The sequence below is a fragment of the Numenius arquata genome, chromosome 10, assembly GCF_964106895.1.
Source record: "Numenius arquata chromosome 10, bNumArq3.hap1.1, whole genome shotgun sequence".
Taxonomy (NCBI): domain Eukaryota; kingdom Metazoa; phylum Chordata; class Aves; order Charadriiformes; family Scolopacidae; genus Numenius; species Numenius arquata.
In genome coordinates, this window is record NC_133585.1 from 3,427,708 (window position 1) to 3,449,605 (window position 21,898).

Sequence of the window (21,898 nt, forward strand, 5' to 3'; positions counted from 1 at the left end):
TACTCAGACCATTTAATGCTAGATCAGAAGTTTGAAGGTTTGGAAACTTGGCTGTCCTTCCCAAGACCTGGGCACAATGGTAGGTAGAGGAACCTCATAACCCTGTCTGTTTTCCTTGTTTCCTAGCAAAGCTCCCCCGGGATGACAAGACCCAGATTCTCAAGCAGCACAGACGCAAAGAGCTCGAGACCCGTCAAAAAATGTACCGGTGAGTTTCCCCATCGCTCCCCAGAAGGTCCAGGGCTCGTTCTCATCAGGTCAGAGTTTGGCAGATAATATTCAGATTATCATATTGCTCTAATTACTGGACTGCTGAGTAAGAGAAAGCATAAGTTACCGTATTGGCCATATATTTTTTTTTACTTAGATGGAATTCACTGTAAGTGATGATCATCCTGGTGCACGTGGCATTATGAGATACTTGAGTCCCAGATAAGCCTGTCTGGAAGGGCTAAGTCAGAATTTCTTTGCGGGCCCTCTGGCACACAGTTGTGCTTTCAAGGAAGATTTGAAAGCACATTTCATTTTCCTTTTACAAGTAGTACTTCAGTTTTGGAACACAATCTAAACGTGTCAGCTCTTACCAGAGTTAGTTTGATTTGTTTCCTGCACCGGGGTGTAATGGAAGATCCGGCCCTGGAATGTGCTATCAGAACACAGTGTGATAGCCACCTTTATACTGTCATAGGCATTTTTTCCTAATCAAGGTCTCAATGAGAAAATGCTATCTTTTATCAATGCGTAGCTCCAGAAGGCATTAGACATTTCCTTTTCCTAGAGCCGTACTCTCTGTTAAAATAACAAAAGTTTCTTGCACTGGCATATCGTTACTGTGAGCGTAAGGATCAGAAGGACAGAGGGTCCATTTAGAATTGATGGATGGAAGCCTAGTGCCTCTGGTTTTGATATCATTTGACTAAGAAAGATGGGAAATAGAGCAGAGGAAAACACAGTTCAAAAGGAGGCGTGGTGCAAAATTTTACTTACGTATGCAAAAAGGAAGGCAAAACCATTTGTAGTTCCAGGGAAATAGCTATTTATAATTCCAATGCATCACTGATAACACACAATGCTGTCTGTGTGTGGCAGGCAATTTGGAAATGCCATCGAAACAGCGTTCTTTACAAATCGCCATCTTTTGTTTCAAGGTAAAAGTGGGGCACAGTGCAAGAACACACATGGCAGAGAGTGTGTGCCATGACCGCTAGGAATCAAGACTATCTGTGTCTCTATCGAAGAGTTACCTTTTGGAGGAACCCAGATATGTGTCTGAGTACTTTTAGCTGCTGTGTCTCGGTTCTGCAAAAATGTAGCCCCGAGAATGAGTGTGCATGGGGGGGCAGATCTCTGTCTCTCTGTCCCCTCCCCTCCCAATATGTTTGAAGCTACTCCCAATTTCAACCAAACGCGACAAGAGTTTGAAAATGTCACAGATATTAAGTTACTTCAAGTTTTGGGAAGTTGGGTGGCCAAGTAGATGCCTTCCGTTGTACTTCAGGATTCTGTAGGGAACTGGTAGGTATTGATGTGCTATAAGTCGCTGTTTTGGGCCCAAATGAGTCTGCTGCCACTTTACTTTGTAGAGTTGAGTCACAGAAGCAGAGCAGGCAGACACAGCTCTCGTGCTGGTGGGGTGATGTGGTTAATCCAACCTCTCTTGTGTTCTCAGCTGGAAGGAGTGGCATCCAGGCTTTCCCCTGAGCATCGATGCCCACTCTCACAGTGAACTGCCTCGTGACATCCAGTTCGATAACGAGAAGGGAATTGACTTCATTCTGAACTACTCTAAAGCGTAAGTGCATGGGGGACTTCAGGAGTTTTGCAAAATCTCTTTTGGGGTGGGGTAAGGATCTCATCACCTTTTAGGTTTCATTGAAATCTCCAAATTGGAGTCTTTTCTCCCAGCTGGATCTGCAGCCAATTAAAGTAGGAAAAAATTGAAGGGATTTTTTTTTTAAAGTATCAATATTTTAAGCTTTTCACCGTGGGAACTGACTGGGCCTCTGTGTTCTCATGAGACGCTGTTTTGGCTGTAGACAGATGGAGGAGGCACTGGGAAAACTGTAGGGAAAAGGACTATTGGCACCTGATAACTTAGGCTTTTGGCTTAGTTCTCAGAGTTGCCCGTAGAGATACCTCTCTCCCCTGACTGTTAGACATAATTTAACCTTTCAGTCACGTACCAAAAGAAGATGTTATCAGTGCAGCCATGAGACCCTGCTGAAGAAAAGCGGTTCTGAGCAGCTCATCAGTTAACCACATCTGAATACTTATCTGCTTGGGGCGACAAAGTCACTGTCCACCCACTTGTACGTATCATGTTATTGAAAAAAAACAGAGTCCTGGCCGCTGGATGAGCCTGAATAATCAATTCTGTGGAGCTCTTTGCCTCATTAACCCTGTACTGTTTCAAATAGGACCTCTCTGGCCCGTGAGTCCCCTTCTGAGCTGTCTCACGTGCCCAGGTCACATCGTATTATCTCAAACATCCCACCGTACTATCAGATGGTTGGACAGTCTGAGATGAGAAAAGACTGGCCCAAGATCACCCACAATTTCTTCATCTGTGATTCTGTTAATACGCTGATCTCTTCGTATTTTGGAAAGGTGTTCCTCCTGTTATTTGGGTGATCAGAGAGAGAATATGTCATCAAGCATAGGTTGGTGTAAAAATTCGGGAGTTTGATAGCCACACTGAGAAACTTGCAGCTTCTAATAACAGTGAATATTTGCTTATCTGAGTCCATCTGCGGAACTGATGGTGGCTGAAACCCTGACACGTCGGAGCATTTTGGTGATACATTTATGCAGCTGAATTTCGCTGCTGACACAGAGTCAAATCCCATGGCTTGTTTTAAGAGAATCTACCCGCTTGTTTTCTGATTTGGAAAATTTCTGATTTGGAAGAATTCTTCAAAGAACACATGTTTTTTTCTGGATGCATTAATTCTGCTGTAGATGTCTCCCTCCCTCTTCTCTCCTCCATGCTAAGAGCTGGTTTTCATGCTTTGTAACATCAGCAAATCTTTTTTCTTTTTTTTTTTTTTTTTTAGCAGAATAAATCTCCAGCAGGTATGAAGAGGGTGATGGCTGTGTTTTTGCAACATATACGGCCCACCTGGTATTTCAGACCTAATTGGAATAACGCAGCTGAATAGCTCTGAAGACCAGGGGTCTCTAGCTTTCTGCCTCGTGCAAACTAAGATGTTAGGAGACTGATGGAACAGGTCGTAGAGTGTGTGCTCTTATAGCTTTCTAATGATTTATTAGCTGTTAAGCCAGAGAAGTGGCTGTGGGGTCACGCAAGGAGTTAGATTAATGGTATAAAAGACAGACAGATGCTTCCTGCCCCCAGGCTTACCCAATGGCACATGGCCATGCTTCCTCTAGAAGTTCATCTGTGATTTAGAGACCTCATATCTATCCAGAAAGTCCTGCCCAGTAGGTAACCCTCCCTTTGATCCTTGTACGGTCATTCTGTGTCCCTGTCAGGTGGGAAGAGATCTCTGGAGAGGTCATCTCCTGTTCCAGGCTAGAGGGTTGCATGAGTTTTGCTTCTTAAAGTGCCTCCAGGCATCTTCTACCTTGAGCAGCAGCAGAATCGTTCCAGTCTATGTGCACCCCATCTGGGCTCAGTGCAGAATCATCTCCTCTGTCTGGGTTATGGTCATGCTGGTCTAGAGTCCTCCTCCAGGTGATCACTTGCAGTTTTTCCAGGCTTTTGGTGCTCTTCAGCCACTTCTAAACCAGTTCTTTTTAAGGTGCCTAGTCTCAGTTTACTGATTGTAAATCCACCCTCCTGGGATTTTTCCTCCCACAAATTCTGTTTGGGAGGATTTCCTGCAACACTGTGACCTTTCCTTACTCCATTATCTGCCCTTCTTATCTTCGTTGATGTATTTGCTTTTCTTTGCGTGTTTAAAGTGTTAGTGGAAAGCCAGCTTTCTTTTTCAAGTTCATTATTTACTTTCTAGGCAAAAGAAATTATTTCTGTTTTATAACAACAGTTTAGCATTTATGCAACAATTTAGGACCTGTCATCTCCTACGAGGTGAACTTGCTTGACTGTGTTGTGCACAGAATACTTGGCTGAATTAGCACTTTAAGTCAGATGTTCGAGACCAGGCTGGATGGGGCTTTGAGCAACCTGGTCTGGTGGGAGGTGTCCCCTGCCCAGGGCAGGGGGTTGGAGCTCGATGATCTTTAAGGTCCTTTCCAACTCTAACCATTCTATGATTCTATGTTTCTGGTTCCCAACCCCACCATGTTCATGTGATGTCTGCAGCCAAGTGACTTGGTTCCTGGGGTTCTAGATAAGCATCGAGTTTAACCAGCAGCTCAAGTAAGTAGAAAGCTCTCAAAAACCTCAGGTCTCATGCTGTAGGGATCCAGTCTGGCCTTGGTCACGTAGACACTTCCAGGAGGTGTTCTCTTTAGGAATATTGACTGGACTCATCCTGGGTTCATGTTTGTTCTGACTTTGTGCACATCACTCAATCTCTTTGGTGTCACCAGACCCCTTTCTGAACCAGTGCTCATAACGATCTTAGCACTCTCAGCTGATGCTTTTCTGACAATAGTTTTTCTATGACATAGGTCTTAAAGCGCTGCCATTGTAGGCTGCTGATAATAACTCCAGAATGGAGGTCAGTAAATGCAATTACAGGGACTGGGCCCTTGAGACACCTTTCAGGCTTCTGCGTAAAGGGTACAGCCTGCAAATTTAATTCTGTAGGGTGACCAATCTCACATTCCACCACTGAAAAATTTATTGTGTGTAGGTATATAAAAGGGTGGGAAAGAATGGGGAAGGGTAGTGAGGAAGCTGGAGATGATTTTTTTTTTTTTCAGAGATGTTTCATTTTGTTTTATTTTTAGGATGGAGAATCTTTATATCAACCGTTTCATGCACATGTTCCAGTCCTCCTGGAGTGATTTTGCAGATTTTGAGAGGATCTTTGTGAGAATCAGCAACACAATTTCCGGTGGGTTTATCAGCATTTGTTCATGTTTGTGTCTTGGAATGACTAATTAGTTGTCTTGTACATATCTGATTAGGATGGAAGTGGCTGACCTGCACTTCTGCTTTACCATGGTTTTTCATAAATAAACTGTTATCTCAGACTGCTGATCACACCAGTGTCCCGCAAGACCAAAAAACAGAGCTATGATCTTACACAAAATTACTGGGAATTGCTCAGTGACCTTCTGTGACCTGATCTCTACTGGAGGTCGGGCCATTTGGGCGTCATAATCCCTTTTGGCTTTTAGAAATGTGTTTTCAGATATGTGCAAGTCCCATAGGACAAATTTTCATAAGTATTTCCCATCTAAACATAGAGATGCCTTAGTGGGAGTGTTTTTCAGAGCACATAAGCTGTTAAGGCACTTTTTTGAAAGTTTGAGTGTGTACCCCCGGCTTCAGCCGGTAATACATGGGAAAGCTCCAAAGAGGCATGTTTGGGAATGTTCTCTGCTGAAGACAAGTAGGAGGGTGACCCTTCTAGCCTCTTACAGAGATCAGATCAGATCAAAGGTTGTTGCCTGACATCCCAGCTGTGTCCTCAGTTCTGGTGGCACTGCTGCTAAGAGTGCTGGCTCCTTGACCCTGTCCCGACACGGGGAGGGCACCACTGCCTTGGTTCTGCTGTCATGACCTCACCTGAAGCTCCTCTCAGTTGGTTCTCCTGGGCCATTTCTGTCAATGCCATGGGGCAGCTCAAATGCTTTTCAGTGGTAAATGGTTCCTAATAAGGGTCGTTTTGACAGAACTTGTCAAAAGTTCTGAAAAATGCATGCTGCCAGGCCAGCAGATCTGGGGATGGGTGGGTGGCAAAGACCTGGGAATGACCTGGGACCTGTTTCTTCTTCACCTGCAGCCAGGACGGGCTGTCAGATCACAGTGCGAGGAACCCTGGTTCTTAATTGGAAATTAGTGCGAGTTGGGCCTGAAAAGGCTCGTGGCATTTATCCAAAAAGCCATCTCTTTTCAAAAATGTGTCAGAGTGAGCTGTGCCTGCTGCATTAGATGTCTTGCTGTGCTTGTCATTTCCTACTCACATCTTCTTGCTAGAAGACAAAAATCCCTCTCTGAGTGAGAGTTTCGCTTTTGTATTCGCGGCCATTCAGTTTCTGCGGTGTCGCTCTTACTGTTAAAAATGCCACCGAGGTAGTATGAAGATGTCAAAGACAAAATACTATTTTCTTTAACCCTTTCCAATACAGAAATCTTAGCAGTTATGTGAAAGTTATGTGAAAATTGGAGATAAACATGGGTTTTGAAGTTCATGGTTTATGGGAAGCCTTTGTTTTGTGAGCCAGACCCAACCTTCTACTATCGCCTATGGTTACATTATTTTACTTTATTTTACTGTGTTGTTGGATATGATAGATACACAGATACTATGAGTTGGTTTGCGTGTGGTTCTTCCAATGTGCATGAATGGCCTGTTCAGACTCTGCAAAGGAAAATGCTTTTCCCTCCTGCTCTGAAGTTTTGCTCCTCTTCAGGCTGCCTAAGGAGCAGTTAACAGAAATGAGAGTAATTTCTGTAGTCTCGGGTATAAAATAAAGCATTCGAGCTGGCCAGAGCTATTAAAAACTAATTATAGCAATTTGTTACATTTAATAAGACTGCTTCCTAAAGTATTTTTAACACAGGAATTAGCTATAATCTATAATTAATTTCAATGATAATGTTTCCATACTCATGAGGGAAGCTCCAATTCAGTTAAACGTTAAGCATCAGTCTCGGTTATATTAATGCAACTCTGAATCTGCTTATTTGCCAGCCTGGGCAGAAACAGGGCTAATGGAGAAGGTGGTTCAAGGCATTTTTCAGTCATCCAGTTTCTGTCCAAGGCGATGAGTCATTTTTTGCTTGGTCTAGACTTCAGATACAGCTCCAGACTCATTATAAAATTGACAGAGATGATGTAGATGTCAACTTTAAGTAAACTTAACTTTTTTCCACTCTACTAGAAAGCATTGTGAGTTTTGAGACTTTTTTCTTTTAATTGTCACTGCATTCCTTCAGGCCTATCTTCTTCATCCTTTCACTCTTTGTAGAAGAATAAATTGCTTTCAGAAAAAGTTCTGACTTGTCTGAAAATAGGCAACTGTGGAAAACTACTTGCTTCGTTTTTTCCCCTGAAGACACTGATGGGATTTTTAACATTAAACGTGTTTTTCTGACTCTGAAATTGTAGGCTGAAGTAGCAACATGACATTATGAAAGAGAACACTGCAAATGTGGAAAACATCCAGTAGTACTACATATGTACTAGTAAAGAGATGGAGTACTCAAAACTAGCATTTTCATAGAATCCCAGAATGGTTCAGGTTGGAAAGGACCTTAAAGATTATCGAGTTCCAGCCCCCCTGCCATGGGCAGGGACATTTTATTAAGAAGTGATGTTAATCTGGATTTGTATTGGCAATTGAAAAATAAACAGAGGGGAAAAAAAGTGTTAAACAATCAAAATGAGCAGTTTTACTGAGTCAAAGTCAAAACCCTTCCCCAGATGTCCCTCACCCATCTCCAGCCAAGAGAACTGCTCCAGCCACTGCTGCTCTTTCCCTACCCACGTTGCTCTGTATTTCCCTTCTCCTGCCTGTGCCATCTATTTTGACTCATCCCTCCATACTGCATACCCTGAGAATTTGAAGAATGAGATTTACAAATATCATGGAAGACCTGAGAAGGTGGTCTGCAGATGGAGAGAGTATTTTTTTCATAGCAGTGGAATATTTGACTCCTTGTTGCTTCTGTACATGGAGAAACAAATTATTATCAATTTAATTATTTTCAAAGTGAAAAGCAAAGATTGCATTGGTAACGTAAGTGATTTTTCTTGAAATTCTGTGGCACCTTTTGAATCCTTTCCTTGCTACTTTCTTTAGTCGAAGTTGCGGTGCAGCGTAACAGAATGTGGGGAGGAAGGGAGGAATCCTACAACGCAGTAGGATACTGATGCAGTGCGGATATTGATGCTGCAGCCTTGTTTTTCCTTTAGAGTACGTGATGCAGCACTGGAAGGAAGATTTTATGTTTGGCTACCAGTTCCTGAATGGATGCAATCCTGTGCTGATCCGGAGATGCACAGAGATACCCAAGAAGTTGCCCGTGACTATGGATATGGTAGAATGCAGTCTGGAGAGGAACCTGACCCTGGAGCAGGAAGTGAAGGTATAGCTCTGAGCGAGGCTGGACTTCATCTCTTCCTTCCCATATCCCTTAACCTCCAAACCCTGTTCTAACTGCTTTTGGCCACATCTCCTCTCTTCAGGCTGCATTATGGTTATGGCAAAGCTCATTGTCTCTGCAGACTGGTGACACTTCTGTTGACTGTTTTCTCCTGGAGCTGCAGGCCATGCCTTTCTCCAGGTCCAGTTAAAGAGGTGTCACCAGGAGGTGAAGGGTCCTTTTTCGGTGGTTTCCCCTGAAAGGTCAGGGATTGACCGACTGCCTCAGAGGGGAAAAGTGCCTCTCCCCTTCCTGATGGTGTCTTACCCTGTTGTTACGTGCAGAGGTAAACTAAGATGCTGAAGAAGGGTTGGCAGGGGTGGTCTGTATGATGAGCAGGGGGGTCTCTTCAGATGGCAGCATGAAACTTGTTTGCATCTTAGTGTCACTGCATAAATGCCAAAGACATATTTGCTCTTTGCTGAAAGGCTTGCTGTCAGACTCAGCAGACACAGGTCAGGTAGTTTGTATAAAGGTCCTTCTTGTCTCAGTGGCATCATCCTTGGGCCACCATGAGCAAGGGTGGGCCAGTGGCCACTGTAACCACAGGGCACAAGCCAGCCTCTGGCCAAGACTTCACAACCTTCTTTGTTCCAAGCCTTGCTGCTTGCACTCCATTAAAACACATCATGCTTGCCTTTTTTTGCCTTTTTTTTTTATTTCCCCAGCAAGGAAACATTTTCATTGTGGACTATGAGCTGCTGGATGGTGTGGATGCCAACAAAACTGACCCGTGCACGATACAGTACTTGGCTGCACCCATCTGTCTGCTGTATAAGAATCTGGAGAATAAAATTGTACCCATTGCAATCCAGGTGGGCTCAGTGTCAGGGTCTTTAAAGACCCAAACACATTTGGCGTTTCGTCTTAAACATGACTGACTTGGGGTTTTGTGCTCTTTTTATATCTTTCAGCTTGGTCAAAAGCCTGGGCCAGACAATCCCATATTCCTTCCTTCGGATGCCACGTACGACTGGCTGCTAGCTAAAATTTGGGTTCGCTCATCTGATTTTCACATCCACCAGACAGTGACCCACCTCCTACGGACACACTTGGTCTCCGAGGTGTTCAGCATAGCCATGTTCCGGCAGCTGCCTGCTGTACATCCCCTCTTCAAGGTTGGTTCTTGTGTGAAGGGAGGTTATCACATCAGTTTGACAAACCGAAAGAATAGTTTGAGATAGGTTGGCTGGGAGCCCTGCAAGGCAACGTACAGCTCGGCCACCAGGACTTCCAGGACTTGAAAATTTATGCCTGGTTGCTGTTGAATTCAGAGAATTTGCCCTCTTTCATTTTTTTGTCCCCTTTTGCAGCTCTTGGTGCCACACATGCGGTTTACGATAGCCATCAACACCAAAGCCCGAGAGCAGCTCATCTGTGAATGTGGCCTTTTTGACAAGGTAAATAATCCCTTTTGCAAATCTTCGTTACTCTTCATGGTTCTGTATGTGCTTTTATCCCTTAACCCTCACAAATTGCCTTGTTTCTTGACCGTTCTGCTAAAGGGCAAACATAACTAATACCACTGGAGAAACTGGCACACACAACTGATGCCTTGTTGTGCTAAAGGTGTTGTCTTTTACCAGTTCAGAACTGGCCATCATCATTAGAGAGTCAGTATCTCATTTACTCACAGCTGGTGTGGCTTTAGGGTATGAGCATAGGAGCGCAAGGTATAACATGCACATACATCCCTGCACATGTATGCATGCAGTTAAGTCCCCAGTTTTTTTTTTTGAGTACTCTGTTATTCGTTTCGGGACGGGGTAGTGAGCAAAAGAATTTGTGATCGCAAAAGAGACATTTGCACCAGGGAAAGATGTGTAGATAAGACGGTTTTCTAAGCCCACAAATAGCGGGTGGGGATTCCAGCCTATCGTCTTGAACTGCCATAAACAGCAGATCTGCTGTGATCAAAACTCAGCTTCATCCGAGGCAGTGAGACATAGCGGTATGTCATGGACTGCCGTGCAGATCTTAGGTCAAACCTGAACATCTAATTCTGACCGCGCTGGTATTTAGCACGTACCCAGCCCTTCCTCCCTTGGCTCCCTGAGTTGTGGCATCCTGCATCTAGGAACCGCAGCTGGTTGTCATGCAGTGGTCTCTGTGACAACAGGCTAGCAGCAAATGGGAAGCCTGGGGAGGTTTCAGAAGTGCTTCCAGAGAAGGGAGCCTCTGCTTCAGGATGACTTTGTCCCCCTTAAACCTTTGGCACTAGACCAAAAATAGCTTCCACGCTCCAGAGTTTTTCCGCCAAGGAGAGAGGAGAGAGGTTAAATCCAGGCACCTTCCTTGTCTTGTGTGCTCTGCTGCTGACTGTGGAGACCTGGCAGGCACTTCCATCCCATATGGACCGTAATGTCCATATGAGTGCGTGGCTGAGATCTGCCAGCGGGGACCCTGGGGTTCCAAAATTTGTTGGTTCTAGTGTAGAGGAGCAACCAGCCCAAGGACAGTAAATGTAAGGTGGCCACTGCTACAACATATGGTAGAAAAGCAACATTTGGGAGCTTTTGTGCAGTGATTGTCCAAAGAGTATTGCAGTGCTGTTTGTTGTGGCCACGCCATGTTTTCCAAATGTAACCTATACTCAAACCCTGGGCAATTCTCATCAGTAACCACCCAGCGGGGTTGATCTCCTGGTTGATTCCAGGGTGGCTAATGGTAACCTGCATCCCTGAACACTTCCTCCTAAACCGCGCTGTAGCAGCAGTGAGTGGTTTAGCAAAAGCCCTGCTCTGACACGCTCCTGGCTGCCTTCACATGCAGGTTCTGGAGCATAGGGCTGGCAGAAAGTGCTTTGGGTTCTATACTTCCATGTTGCTGTGCTTTATTACTGTATTCCATTTTAAGCAGGTGCCATACCTATCTATGGAGGAAATGTGGATATTAACAGTGATTCATGGGAGAGGTGTGAAATCCTTAAAGTCAAAATCACGGAATCATGGAGTTGTTGGAGTTGGAAGGGACCTTCTAGAGATCATCTAGTCCAACTCCCCTGCCAAAGCAGGATTGCCTAGAGCACAACAAAACGCACAGTTGCAGTAGACCTCTGCAGTTCAGTACTTGTTCATGTGGAGATGTGGTTTTCTCACCGAAAAACAGATTTTTGAGTAGCATCTCCTGCGAATTTGGAAAGCCAGTCTCAGCCCAAAGTGAACGTATTCTCCTACTGTTCCTCGTCTTGCCGTTCTTCCTGCAGGCAAACGCTACAGGTGGAGGAGGACATGTACAAATGGTGCAGAAAGCAATGAAGGATCTTACTTACAGCTCCCTCTGCTTCCCTGAAGAGATCAAAGCTAAAGGGATGGACAGCAAAGAGGATATCCCCTACTACTATTACCGGGATGACGGCATTAAAGTCTGGGAGGCTATAAAGAGGTAAGAGACCATAGTTGTAGAAATGGCTGATACAAGTCACTGTCACAGAGACGTGACTTCATTTTCCCTCCTCTCATTTTGCTGTTCATCACAGCCTGGTAAGCAGCACCTGGGCTGTTGAGTCACACAGTGCCTTTTCCATCCGGCTTATCTCATCCGAGGAAAAATATATAGTCAAGCGCACACCCTTGAAAGACTGCTTTTTTCAGCCCCGTTTTCTTGCCTTCTGCATTTCCGAGGCCCCTTTATACATAGTCTTCTGTAGGATTTTACAGATTTTGGTGAGTTGAAATTTAGCCCTGCAAAGGGAATTTAATTAGCTTTTTTATTTAGCCATGCAGAAACCAAGAGAGAATCCATCTCTGGGCCAGCCACGTGAGCTCATCAAGGCTCTTGTGGAGTGGAAACGTGGGCTTGGCTTGCACGAGAGTTGTGTTTTGAAAGTCAATAAATTAGGCATTAAGTGATGTGAGCCAAACCTTTCTTAAAATGCCTTAAAATTGCAAGGCCCAAGTTTTGCCAGGAAGGGCAGCAGTTCTGAGTCAGGAGAGGTACTGTAGACCTGCTCCACCACACAAATGTGGCTCCTTTTCAGATATGAAATGCTGCCTCAGAATGGCATGATTCATATGTGTTTTTTTTTAATTCTATGGTGGCATTTCGTTTGAGAAACAGCGTATTTTTGCTTGGCGCAAATTGCTTGCTAAATGTGCAGCTGTTTCTGGCCACATAGCTTTTGAAAAGCGTGTTCATTAAAAATCAGATCTTTTGTGTACACAGAGTAGGGGGTTTATAATGCAGTGTTTAAAGTGTTGGGTACATTTGTCTCCTCTGTTTTCTCTGTGTTTTGGCAAGGAGTTATCTTGCAATATTTCCTGCAATTGTTAGTGCCCATTTGAGAGAAAAGGAAGTTATAACTTTTCTGTGGTTGTTTTCTTGATGCAGTCTGTGCTTTTTTTCTCCCTCCTCTATGCTGTCTGTGCTGATTGAGATATGCCTTTTCAAATATCAGATAGTACTTAGTCAACTCAATTCAGTTTGACTGTTTGTGGGTGTTAACCTAGCTGGAGGAAGGTGTTACGCTGCCTCAGACTTGGCTGAGAGATTCTTCCTGAGTAATTTGGGTTAGAAATGGCGTGGGCAAGGACCCTTTTGAGTGTGTGATATCCCTGACCCATGAACCCACGGTCATGCATGTGTCCAGTCACCGTGAATCTCCTACGCTCCTCAGAGCTGTCAGTCTCTACTTTTTTTATGAAATAACTTATATCCCCAGCATTGCTTCACATGGGGTAGATGGCCAAGACTTAAGAAAGCTGATAAGGCTGTCCCTATAGGGACAATGAGGCCCACACGGCAAATTCTTAAACCCTTCTCTAATACTCAGTTTCTTCTCAACACCTATAAATACTTAAAGGGTGGGTGTCAGGAGGATGGGGCCAGTCTTTTTTCAGTGGTGCCCAGCGACAGGACAAGAGGGAATGGGCACAAACTGGAACATGGGAAGTTCCACCTAAACATGAGGAGGAACTTCTTTCCTGTGAGGGTGGCAGAGCCCTGGAAGAGGTTGCCCAGAGAGGTGGTGGAGTCTCCGTCTCTGGAGACATTCCACACCTGCCTGGACACATTCCTGTGCAGCCTGCTGTGGGTGACCCTGCTCTGGCAGGGGGTTGGACTGGATGATCTCCAGAGGTCCCTTCCAACCCCATATCACTCTGTGATTCTGTGATTCTTATTTCTGATCTAACTGTAGGTAGATATTCCAACACAAAAGGCCTCATCCATGCTTTATACACTTATTTATGTTTGTATGGAAGGGGGTCTAAAATACTGCCGTTGTGTAAGAGAAGGATCACGTTCTGTATGCATTTGGCAGAGGTGCGAGGTGGTGAAGGCAGACCTTGTGCAGGGCAGCTTTATCTCTGCCTGTTACAGGATTTTTCTTTTCCTTTGGCTTCCTCTGGAAGCCAAAATTACTTAAACTCTTGGTGTTCGTGCAGTTGTTTGCCTCAATGGCAACTCTTGATTTGGTTGGTTAATAGAAACCATATTGATAGATTTGTAAAGGTCTCCAAATTGCAATAAACTTATAGCTTGTCAGGGGAGAAGTCAGTGTTGGATAACAATTCTTAATCCCATCAGTCAGCTTCCGCAGTCAAATGTTTCACCCTGTGGGTTGTTGTCAAAATATTTAGCAAGAGATTACAGGTACCTGCAGAGCTAACAGAATATCTCAGCATAGTTCCGTTAACCAGTCGCTCAGTCATGAAATGCAAATCTTCAGGAAATCAGGCTTACCTATTTTTACTGCTTTCAGAACTACATCTGTTATCTTAGTGTTTTAAGAGCCTTTCCTTTTGAGATGGTTTAGCCTGGGAAGCTTTTCTAGAAAGAGGGATTTTGAGAAGTGGAACTGAACAGGGAGGAGGTGTCTGCTCTATGCAGTGGGTGCAGGAAAAAGCTCTTGACCTCCCCAGGAGAACTTTCCTGGGCCACCCCCACTTTGGAGGGTGCCAGTTGGGTTTTGTCAAAAGGATGTGTGGAAGGAGGGGATCAATTGTTTGAATGGTATATTCAGGAGCAGCTTTGGAGTATCCCATGTATAGGGGATGGTGCCAGTATCACAGTTTGGGAACCACTGTTCCCAGCACGAGAGCCATGTGGATATGCCAGAGGGAGCCTGTATTAAGTGAAGGAAAGGATGTAGATGTGACGACAGAGGTCTGGGCAGGAGCAAAGCCTCAAATAAGAGAGTAAAGTACAGAGGACTGTTCAGGGGATGCAGTGTGGTCCAGCATTTTTTGGTTGGGGGAGGAAGTGATTCAGAAGTGAATCAAAGTTGCCTCTGTGCATTCCCACTGCTTGTGGGATGGAGGTAGGAGGGTGGTGAGACCTGCTCTTGCCCTTCTTTCTTTCCCTGTGCATCATCTGCCTCCTTTGCAAGGTCAGTAGAAGGTCTTCAGGGAATGGCAGGCTTGCTTTCTCCTTTACGTTTTGTCTTGTTCACTTGTTCCTGTGTCTTGTAGTTTTGCAGAGGATGTGATTCACACCTACTATGAGAGTGACGAGGTGGTGTGTGAGGATGTGGAGCTCCAAGCCTTCGTCAAAGACATTTACGTTTATGGGATGAGGGGCGTGAAGGCCTCAGGTAAGGTATGATGGCCTGGGCGGGTCTGAAGCTTGTAGAGTCCCTGCTGACAGCCATGCTTCATGCACAGCAGACCTTGAGCTGATGGAGACCCTCTCCCTTCTTGGCCCAAAGATGCTCAGTTTTATGGGTGAGACCCTGGATCAGGCCTTCCCTCCCCCAGGAGACAGCTTCTTTCTTTGCCACAGATTCTCACCGTGAGCTCGGGCAACTCTTGCAATCTCTCTGTACACTGGGGGTTGGTCCTGTGACCTTGTCTGCTCATGCTTTAAGCATTAGGAGAGGGGATGTCTGTATGTGCTGTTGGAACCACCAGGCAGACTGATAGGAATCACAAGGAGCAGCGAGACCCCCTTGAATCCTCTCCTCCAAATGCTGCACCAAATTAAGAACAAGGAAGAACTTCCCCAGGAGTATCTTGCTGCACTTTGTTCAGCATCTGTGACATCGTTGAGCTGTTCTGCTCTCTTCAAGAGAAGATGCTCATTGTTCTTTCCAAGAAATACTTTCCTTTACTCTGTCTCCTCATGCTGTTTCTCATTTCTTGAGAACCATTACTTGGCTGTGGGAGCTCTCACCCATAACACGGCTCTATTCTTCCACCTGAGTTAACATCTCCTGCCTTTCCCTAAACCTGTTTGGTTTTTTTCTTCCACTCACATTTTGTCCAAGCAGGTTTTCAGGAATTTATTCAGGTGGGTGGGGATTCTTCATACTGTCCTGTGTGATTTACATCTGGAAATGTGTTGGCCAGTGGTCTGAGGCAGGTGGCTTTAGCATTCCGTGCACACGTGTTAGTGTGTGAGACCTCCAGGCAAAAATGTGATGTTCCTACTTGTTACCAGGTTGAGTTCATATCTGCATCAGGTTGGTGGTGAAGATGTGAAGCAGCTTGAGCACAGGCAGCTCACCCCAGGGTGCTGACGGGTCTCTAGGTGTCCTGGGACAGGGAGTACAGCACAGGACTGTGATGTAGTGGGGACAGGAGAGATACAGGCTTGGGGCTGCTTCGGTAGCAAAATATTTCCCTGCTCCCTGTCCACAGGGACTGGAGCCCCTCTGCTGTGAGGACAGGCTGAGAGAGTTGGGGTTGTTCAGCCTGGAGAAGAGAAGGCTCCGGGGAGACCTTAGAGCCCCTTCCAGTCCCTAAAGGGGCTACAGGAGAGATGGGGAGGGACTCTTGATCAGGCAGTGGAGCCATAGGATGAGGGGTGATGGTTTTAAACTGAAAGAGGGGAGATTTAGATGAGATCTTAGGAAGAAATTCTTTGCTGTGAGGGTGGTGAGACACTGGAAGAGATTGCCCAGAGAAGCTGTGGCTGCCCCATCCCTGGAGGTGTTCAAGGCCAGGCTGGATGGGGCTTTGAGCAACCTGGTCTGGTGGGAGGTGTCCCTGCCCATGGCAGTGGGGGTGGAACTCGATGATCTTTAAGGTCCCTTCCAACCCGAACCATTCTATGATTCTATTCCCTTCTTTCTTTATGTGACTCCACTTGATTATTCCCCTTCAAAGACAGCTTGATGCAACTATTTCTGTTCCTCATTCTGTTGTTTTTCTTCCAGAAGTTCTCATTTCCTCACTTCCCGTTTCAGCAAATAAGCTCTCCCTGCGCTCCCTCTTGCAGCCTGCTTGATTGCTGAGCCTCGGACCTTTATTAAATACAAGCTCATGGTCATTTGCTCCTTGGCATGAACCTTCCCTGCTTGCACTGCAGACTGAGGAAAAAGGGAGCATCTGAGGCCCCTGTGGACTCTCTGGGTTCCTTGCTGCAGGGTAGGTAGGTGAGAGGACAAGGGATATAGTATTTGCTTGAAGGTGTAATTATACTTTGCCTTTCCCTTAAGGAACACCACATATTTTGCAAACAGTGGTGGTGCCTCACAAACCTGTATGAGGTTTAATCTGTTTTTACGGCTGGACAGGCCAGACGCAGAGAGTTTGGGTGACTCCTGTTGGACAACACAGCGAGATTCAGAAAAAGAATGCCCCGCTCCTCAATGACTGCTTCACGGTCCTCCAACTCATGCCTTTTGAACAGCTGATTACTCACTGAATTACATCATAGTTGGGTTACTTAAGCTTTTCTTCTCCCTCCCTCAGGGTTTCCCAAGATGATCAGGACACGAGAGAAGCTGGCAGAGTATCTCACGGTGATAATATTCACCACATCGGCCCAGCATGCAGCAGTGAATTTTGGCCAGGTAGGAATTTCTGGGAAGTCCGTTCTTCTTTCTGGGCTGGGAGATGCATCTACAAAGGCAAGATCTCAGAAATGTTTTTTAGTAGATGCGCAGACATTACATTGCTCTCTCTGGTCATAATAACTGCAGACACATTTGCAAATCCCCATGAAGCCTGTGGAAACTGAATTATTTTGGAAGCTGAGAAAGGTATTTTGAGTCCTAAATAGGTACCAAAGCTCAAATTTAGGGGTTCTAGCTCGTGTATTTCATTTTTAATTATTTTTATTATTGGGAACAATGCTTTAAGCATTTAAACATCTTGCTAAGACCCCTTTCAGAAATGCAGAAGGGTTCGAGTGCACAGTTGAGCTAACATCCCTTCCAGACACCACGTGAAGTGCCCATGTTGGTCGCCTGTGGCACATTCTGCAAGGAAATGCAACGAGTTCTGCCACGTGGCTTAGCTTTGCGTTTGCTGTGAGCGCAGCCCCGGGTAGCAACCAAGGGTTGCTGTTGTAAGCTCTGCTCATCTGGTAGCACGTGTAGGCATGGGACACAGCTGAAATGGGGCTTTCCCTCGGGCACGGCAGGGATATGTGTGAAGGTAAGGAAAAAGTGCTTGGAGGAGAAAGAGTTATGGTAAATGCAGTATCTCAAATGGTGGCAAAACTTGAGGTCACATCTGAGGGAAAGCGAGACATCACCATCCCACAACACTGAAGCAGGCCAGAAGCGATTCTGAGTTCCCACTCTGGCCCTCACTGTGGTCACATCCACATGCCATAGTCCATGATGCACCAGCATCCTTTGCCTCTCTTACTGCCTGCCCACAGTACCATGGGCGTGTTCTTAGAGCAAATTTTGCAGAAAAGAACAACTGGAGAAAAGGAGATTTTTATCATTTATATGTTTTTTATCAGAAGTCTCCTCAGATTATCAGGAGAGATCTTTGTTTAATAAAATCCTGAAGTCCTTAGCCTGGCTGGTGAATGGGGGCTGTGTGGCACATGCCTGTGGTTAGCAGAGTAACTGCTCCCATCAAGGCAACCCAACTCTCCCCCTTGTGAGATCCTGAGGAAGAAGGTAGGGACTTCCTTGTCTCCTTCAGTCCTTCTCTGGAGCATCTCTCTGCCCTTTAGTTAGTGTCTTCTCTTTCTGAGTGGCTCACATTGCAGAAGTGAACTCCCTGGCATCAAGACTCCTGGTTTTCTTGGCAGTGTTCCTAAATCACAGAATGATATGGGGTTGGAAGGGACCTCTGGAGATCATCTAGTCCAACCCCCTGTCAAAGCAGGTCCACCCAGAGCAGGTTGCACAGGAACGTGTCCAGGCAGGTTTGGAACGTCTCCAGAGACGGAGACTCCACCACCTCTCTGGGCAGCCTCTTCCAGGGCTCTGTCACCCTCACAGGAAAGAAGTTCCTCCTTGTGTTTAGGTGGAACTTCCCATGTTCAAGTTTGTGCCCATTCCCTCTTGTCCTGTCGCTGGGCACCACTGAAAAAAGACTGGCCCCATCCTCCTGACACCCACCCTTTAAGTATTTAGAAGCATTGATGAGATCCCCCCTCAGTCTTCTCTTCTCCAGACTAAAAAGACCTAAGTCCCTCAGCCTTTCCTCATCAGAGAGATGCTCCAGGCCCCTAATCATCTTTGTAGCCCTTTGCTGTACCCTCTCCAGCAGTTCCCTGTCCTTCTTGAACTGGGGAGCCCAGAACTGGACAGAGGACTCCAGATGGGGCCTCACCAGGGCAGAGCAGAGGGGGAGGATGACCTCCCTTGATCTGCTGGCCACACTCTTCCTGATGCACCCCAGGATGCCATTGGCCTTCTTGGCCACAACGGCACATTGCCGGCTCATGGTCATCCTGAAATACCAACCACTGTAGCTTTTCACTGTGCTGTCTTGCTTTGTTGTGCAGTATGACTGGTGTTCCTGGATTCCCAATGCCCCACCAACAATGCGCCGCCCTCCTCCGACAGAAAAGGGGACGGTCACCATCGAGCAAATCGTGGAGAGTCTGCCAGACAGGGGCCGTTCTTGTTGGCATCTTGGAGCTGTCTGGGCCTTGAGCCAATTCCAGGACAATGAAGTAAGTCGACCTCCCTTCTCCAGGTGGTGGAGATGTAGGTGAGACCATGAGGGCCATGGCAAGAGCACATGGACCCTCACGATTGTAGTGCTGCTCTGTGCTTGACTGAACCATGTTTGCCTTTCTGTGGAGATGTAGCCATGGTGGGGGGGTTTGCCCAGATGCAAACCAGCTCTGAGCAAGAAGTCATATTTTTGCTCTGAGGCTGTGTTTCAGCCAAAATGACTGTCTAACCTCAAGTATGGTATTGCTGAGTAAGGATGCTGGTGTGGGAGGAAGAGGGCTGCAGAGCCACAAGGGTTTTCTCCACTCCTTGCCCCAGCAGTGCTGGTGGAGAAACTACAGCACCGCTGTGTCCCCATGTCCTGTCCCTTTGGAAAGTCTGTCCCAGTGCCTGGCTGGTGTGGAATGCAAACAAAACAAGCTTACAGGATGCTTTGCAAGCATGGTCCATAGCCATTTGCCATTTCCCTCATTACAATGAGGTCGTAGGTACCTGGTTGTCTCACCCGAGGGCTGTGTCTGGAAGATATATTTTGAAAACCTTAAATGGAATGCGATGGGCAGAGGGTACTTCTGAAGTTTCTCCTCTGAAGAAGAAAGCAGATTTCAGCTGAGAAGCTGTAGTATGGAAAATAGTGTCACGGTATCATGGGAAATAATTACCTAAAGCAGGTAATATGCTAGTATGCACATTGGCAGTGTGGTATTCAGGGCACTCTTAGAGTCCAAGCTGACTAAAGCAACTGTCAGGTTGAAGTTGAATTTTGAAGGACAGTTTTAAGTCAACAGAAGCTTCAATCGTCACTGAAAAAAGAAGGAGGTGCCACATAGACACCTGAACCAGCTCTGCAGAAGGATGCAGGGATGAAATCAAGTAGCTCACGATGGAGAGAGGACGGGACAGCATCCTTCATTGGCAGTGCCAATGTGGAATAGCTTAAATATTGATAGTACTATTTTAATAGTAGCATTTGTGAGGCTCTGGGTGTCGTTCTGCTGAATGAACATAATGTTGAAATGGAATAGCCTTTGCGTTCTCAAAGCGTGATTTCTTGGTGTTTTTCAATTAGCTGTTTCTGGGCACGTACCCGGATGAACACTTTGTGGAGAAGCCGGTGAAAGAGGCTATGGAAAAATTCCGCAAGAATCTGGATGAGATCGTCAACGCCATCACCGAGCGCAACAAGAACAAAAAGCTTCCTTACTACTACCTTTCCCCGGATCGCATCCCCAACAGCGTTGCTGTTTGAGCAGAAACCCAGGAGAGTTTGGAGGCACGTAAACCTAACGATGCTTTCCTGTTACATGCGCTTTTTGTCAATGAATTTTCAGAAATGGATAAAATAAGAAACCCACCTTTTCCATCAGAGCTGACCCATAGTCGGTTTGGACTTTCAAAACGAATTCGATTATGACTGATCTTGCAAAATCTAGTTGACAACCCTCTAGGTCAACTTTGTTACAGGTTTGTTTTTCCAAGATTGTTTAATTAATCTTAGAATCAATATCCATGTTTCTGTTAGCTTTCCCTCTCCTGGCCTCACTTATTCAATGAAAATAGTATCACAAGCAATAAGCAAGTCGCATCTTTAAAATCCTTCCTATTTTTAATAGATGACTCTGGTGACATATAAAAATATAATCTTTAAAGTTTATGCATAGTTTTTCATCTGATTAAAACAAATGTTAAATATTTTCACTACAACTGTGAGTGTCCTAATCAGGATGAAGGTAGAAGCAGGACATTTTCTTAACACAGCGGATGGGTTTCTATCACTTTCATACTGATTTCATGTGAAATGAGACAGCCTGCTTCATAGGAGATGACAATTTTGTACCTACGTAAACCTATATATTTTCTACATAAAACTAGCAAGGTTTGTTTCAGCCTCTGCCAGCAGTTTGATGTCATTTGTATGTACGGACAAATTTTTTGCTTAGCACAACGGCAAGGAGTACGGACCTAGCACTGCTTACGCTGAGTTTCTGCTTCATCACTGAGGCTGATGGGTTTTGTGTATGGTTTCCTCTGTTTTGTGGGGGATGAAGAGGCTATTTTTTATAATGAAAAAAAACTGTGGAGAAGTGGTTAATTGACAGCTTCTGAGGGAAATCTTTAGATTTGGCCAATTGAGCATAACTGGCATGTTCCAACTTTGTTAGAAACAGCTGAGTTTTGTCTGTTTTGTTTAGAGGTGATTCAGTGCGAGTACTTGGGCTTTGGTTAAAGTTGAGAGAGTCATTGAGACAATGAATGCAAAAAATTAGGTTTGGGGAATTTAAGAGTAGTAGTTTTGTTAATAAGAATTTTCGTTTATTTTTCCCAGAATTTGTTCCTTGTACTAGCTTCACCAGCCTGCAGTGTGTTTCCTCAATAGCTAAGAAGGCCCCTTGTACTAATAAAACAAAACTGAACCAGAACATCTATCTAGCTTTTATTTCTGAATATCTAATGCTGTATGCCTCTCAAACCTTGTAGGAAGAAGCACAATGTGCTGCATAGAGAAATGAAGCTCCTGCACTTCGAGAAATATAGTTATTTCTGTCATTCATGTGTGATTTGGAAAAGGGTGCTACTAAAATATCCATCCTTTCTGTTTCGTATGAAACACAAGCGTGGAAGCACAACCAATTTTAGACCCTTTACAGCAGACTGATTCCCTTTTTCTTCCCCCAGCTAAAGAGTTTCGGTAAAAATGTGGAAGGTAAGACCAGTTCCTGTTATTGAGGAAGTACATTTAAGACGTGTGCGTCTTCCTTTTACTGCAGCCCATGACAAGTGATGACTGTAGGCGCCGAGGCATGCAATTGTGTAGCGACACTGGAATTAGGACCAGGGGATCG

At 45.3% G+C, this 21,898-nt stretch overlaps 1 protein-coding gene across 4 annotated transcripts in view; it reads left to right on the forward strand.

Annotated features, from left to right (window-relative positions):
• The window catches only part of ALOX5 (arachidonate 5-lipoxygenase), a 30,701-nt gene extending 9,230 nt beyond the window's left edge, over positions 1-21,471 (forward strand). Inside the window, exons 3-15 of one of the 4 annotated variants that reach the window (XM_074154575.1) lie at positions 127-208; positions 1,670-1,792; positions 4,879-4,985; positions 8,016-8,188; positions 8,914-9,060; positions 9,160-9,363; positions 9,559-9,645; positions 10,181-10,183; positions 11,541-11,629; positions 14,656-14,777; positions 16,879-16,979; positions 18,881-19,051; positions 20,125-20,304. In XM_074154575.1, the coding sequence (XP_074010676.1) occupies positions 127-208; positions 1,670-1,792; positions 4,879-4,985; positions 8,016-8,188; positions 8,914-9,060; positions 9,160-9,363; positions 9,559-9,645; positions 10,181-10,183; positions 11,541-11,629; positions 14,656-14,777; positions 16,879-16,979; positions 18,881-19,051; positions 20,125-20,304 (1,589 nt within the window). Of the gene's footprint in view, positions 1-126; positions 209-1,669; positions 1,793-4,878; positions 4,986-8,015; positions 8,189-8,913; positions 9,061-9,159; positions 9,364-9,558; positions 9,646-10,180; positions 10,184-11,450; positions 11,630-14,655; positions 14,778-16,878; positions 16,980-18,880; positions 19,052-20,124 lie in introns of all 4 variants that reach the window. The other 3 variants (XM_074154574.1, XM_074154576.1, XM_074154578.1) reach the window with 3 other exon arrangements.
• Positions 21,472-21,898: the final 427 nt, after the last annotated feature.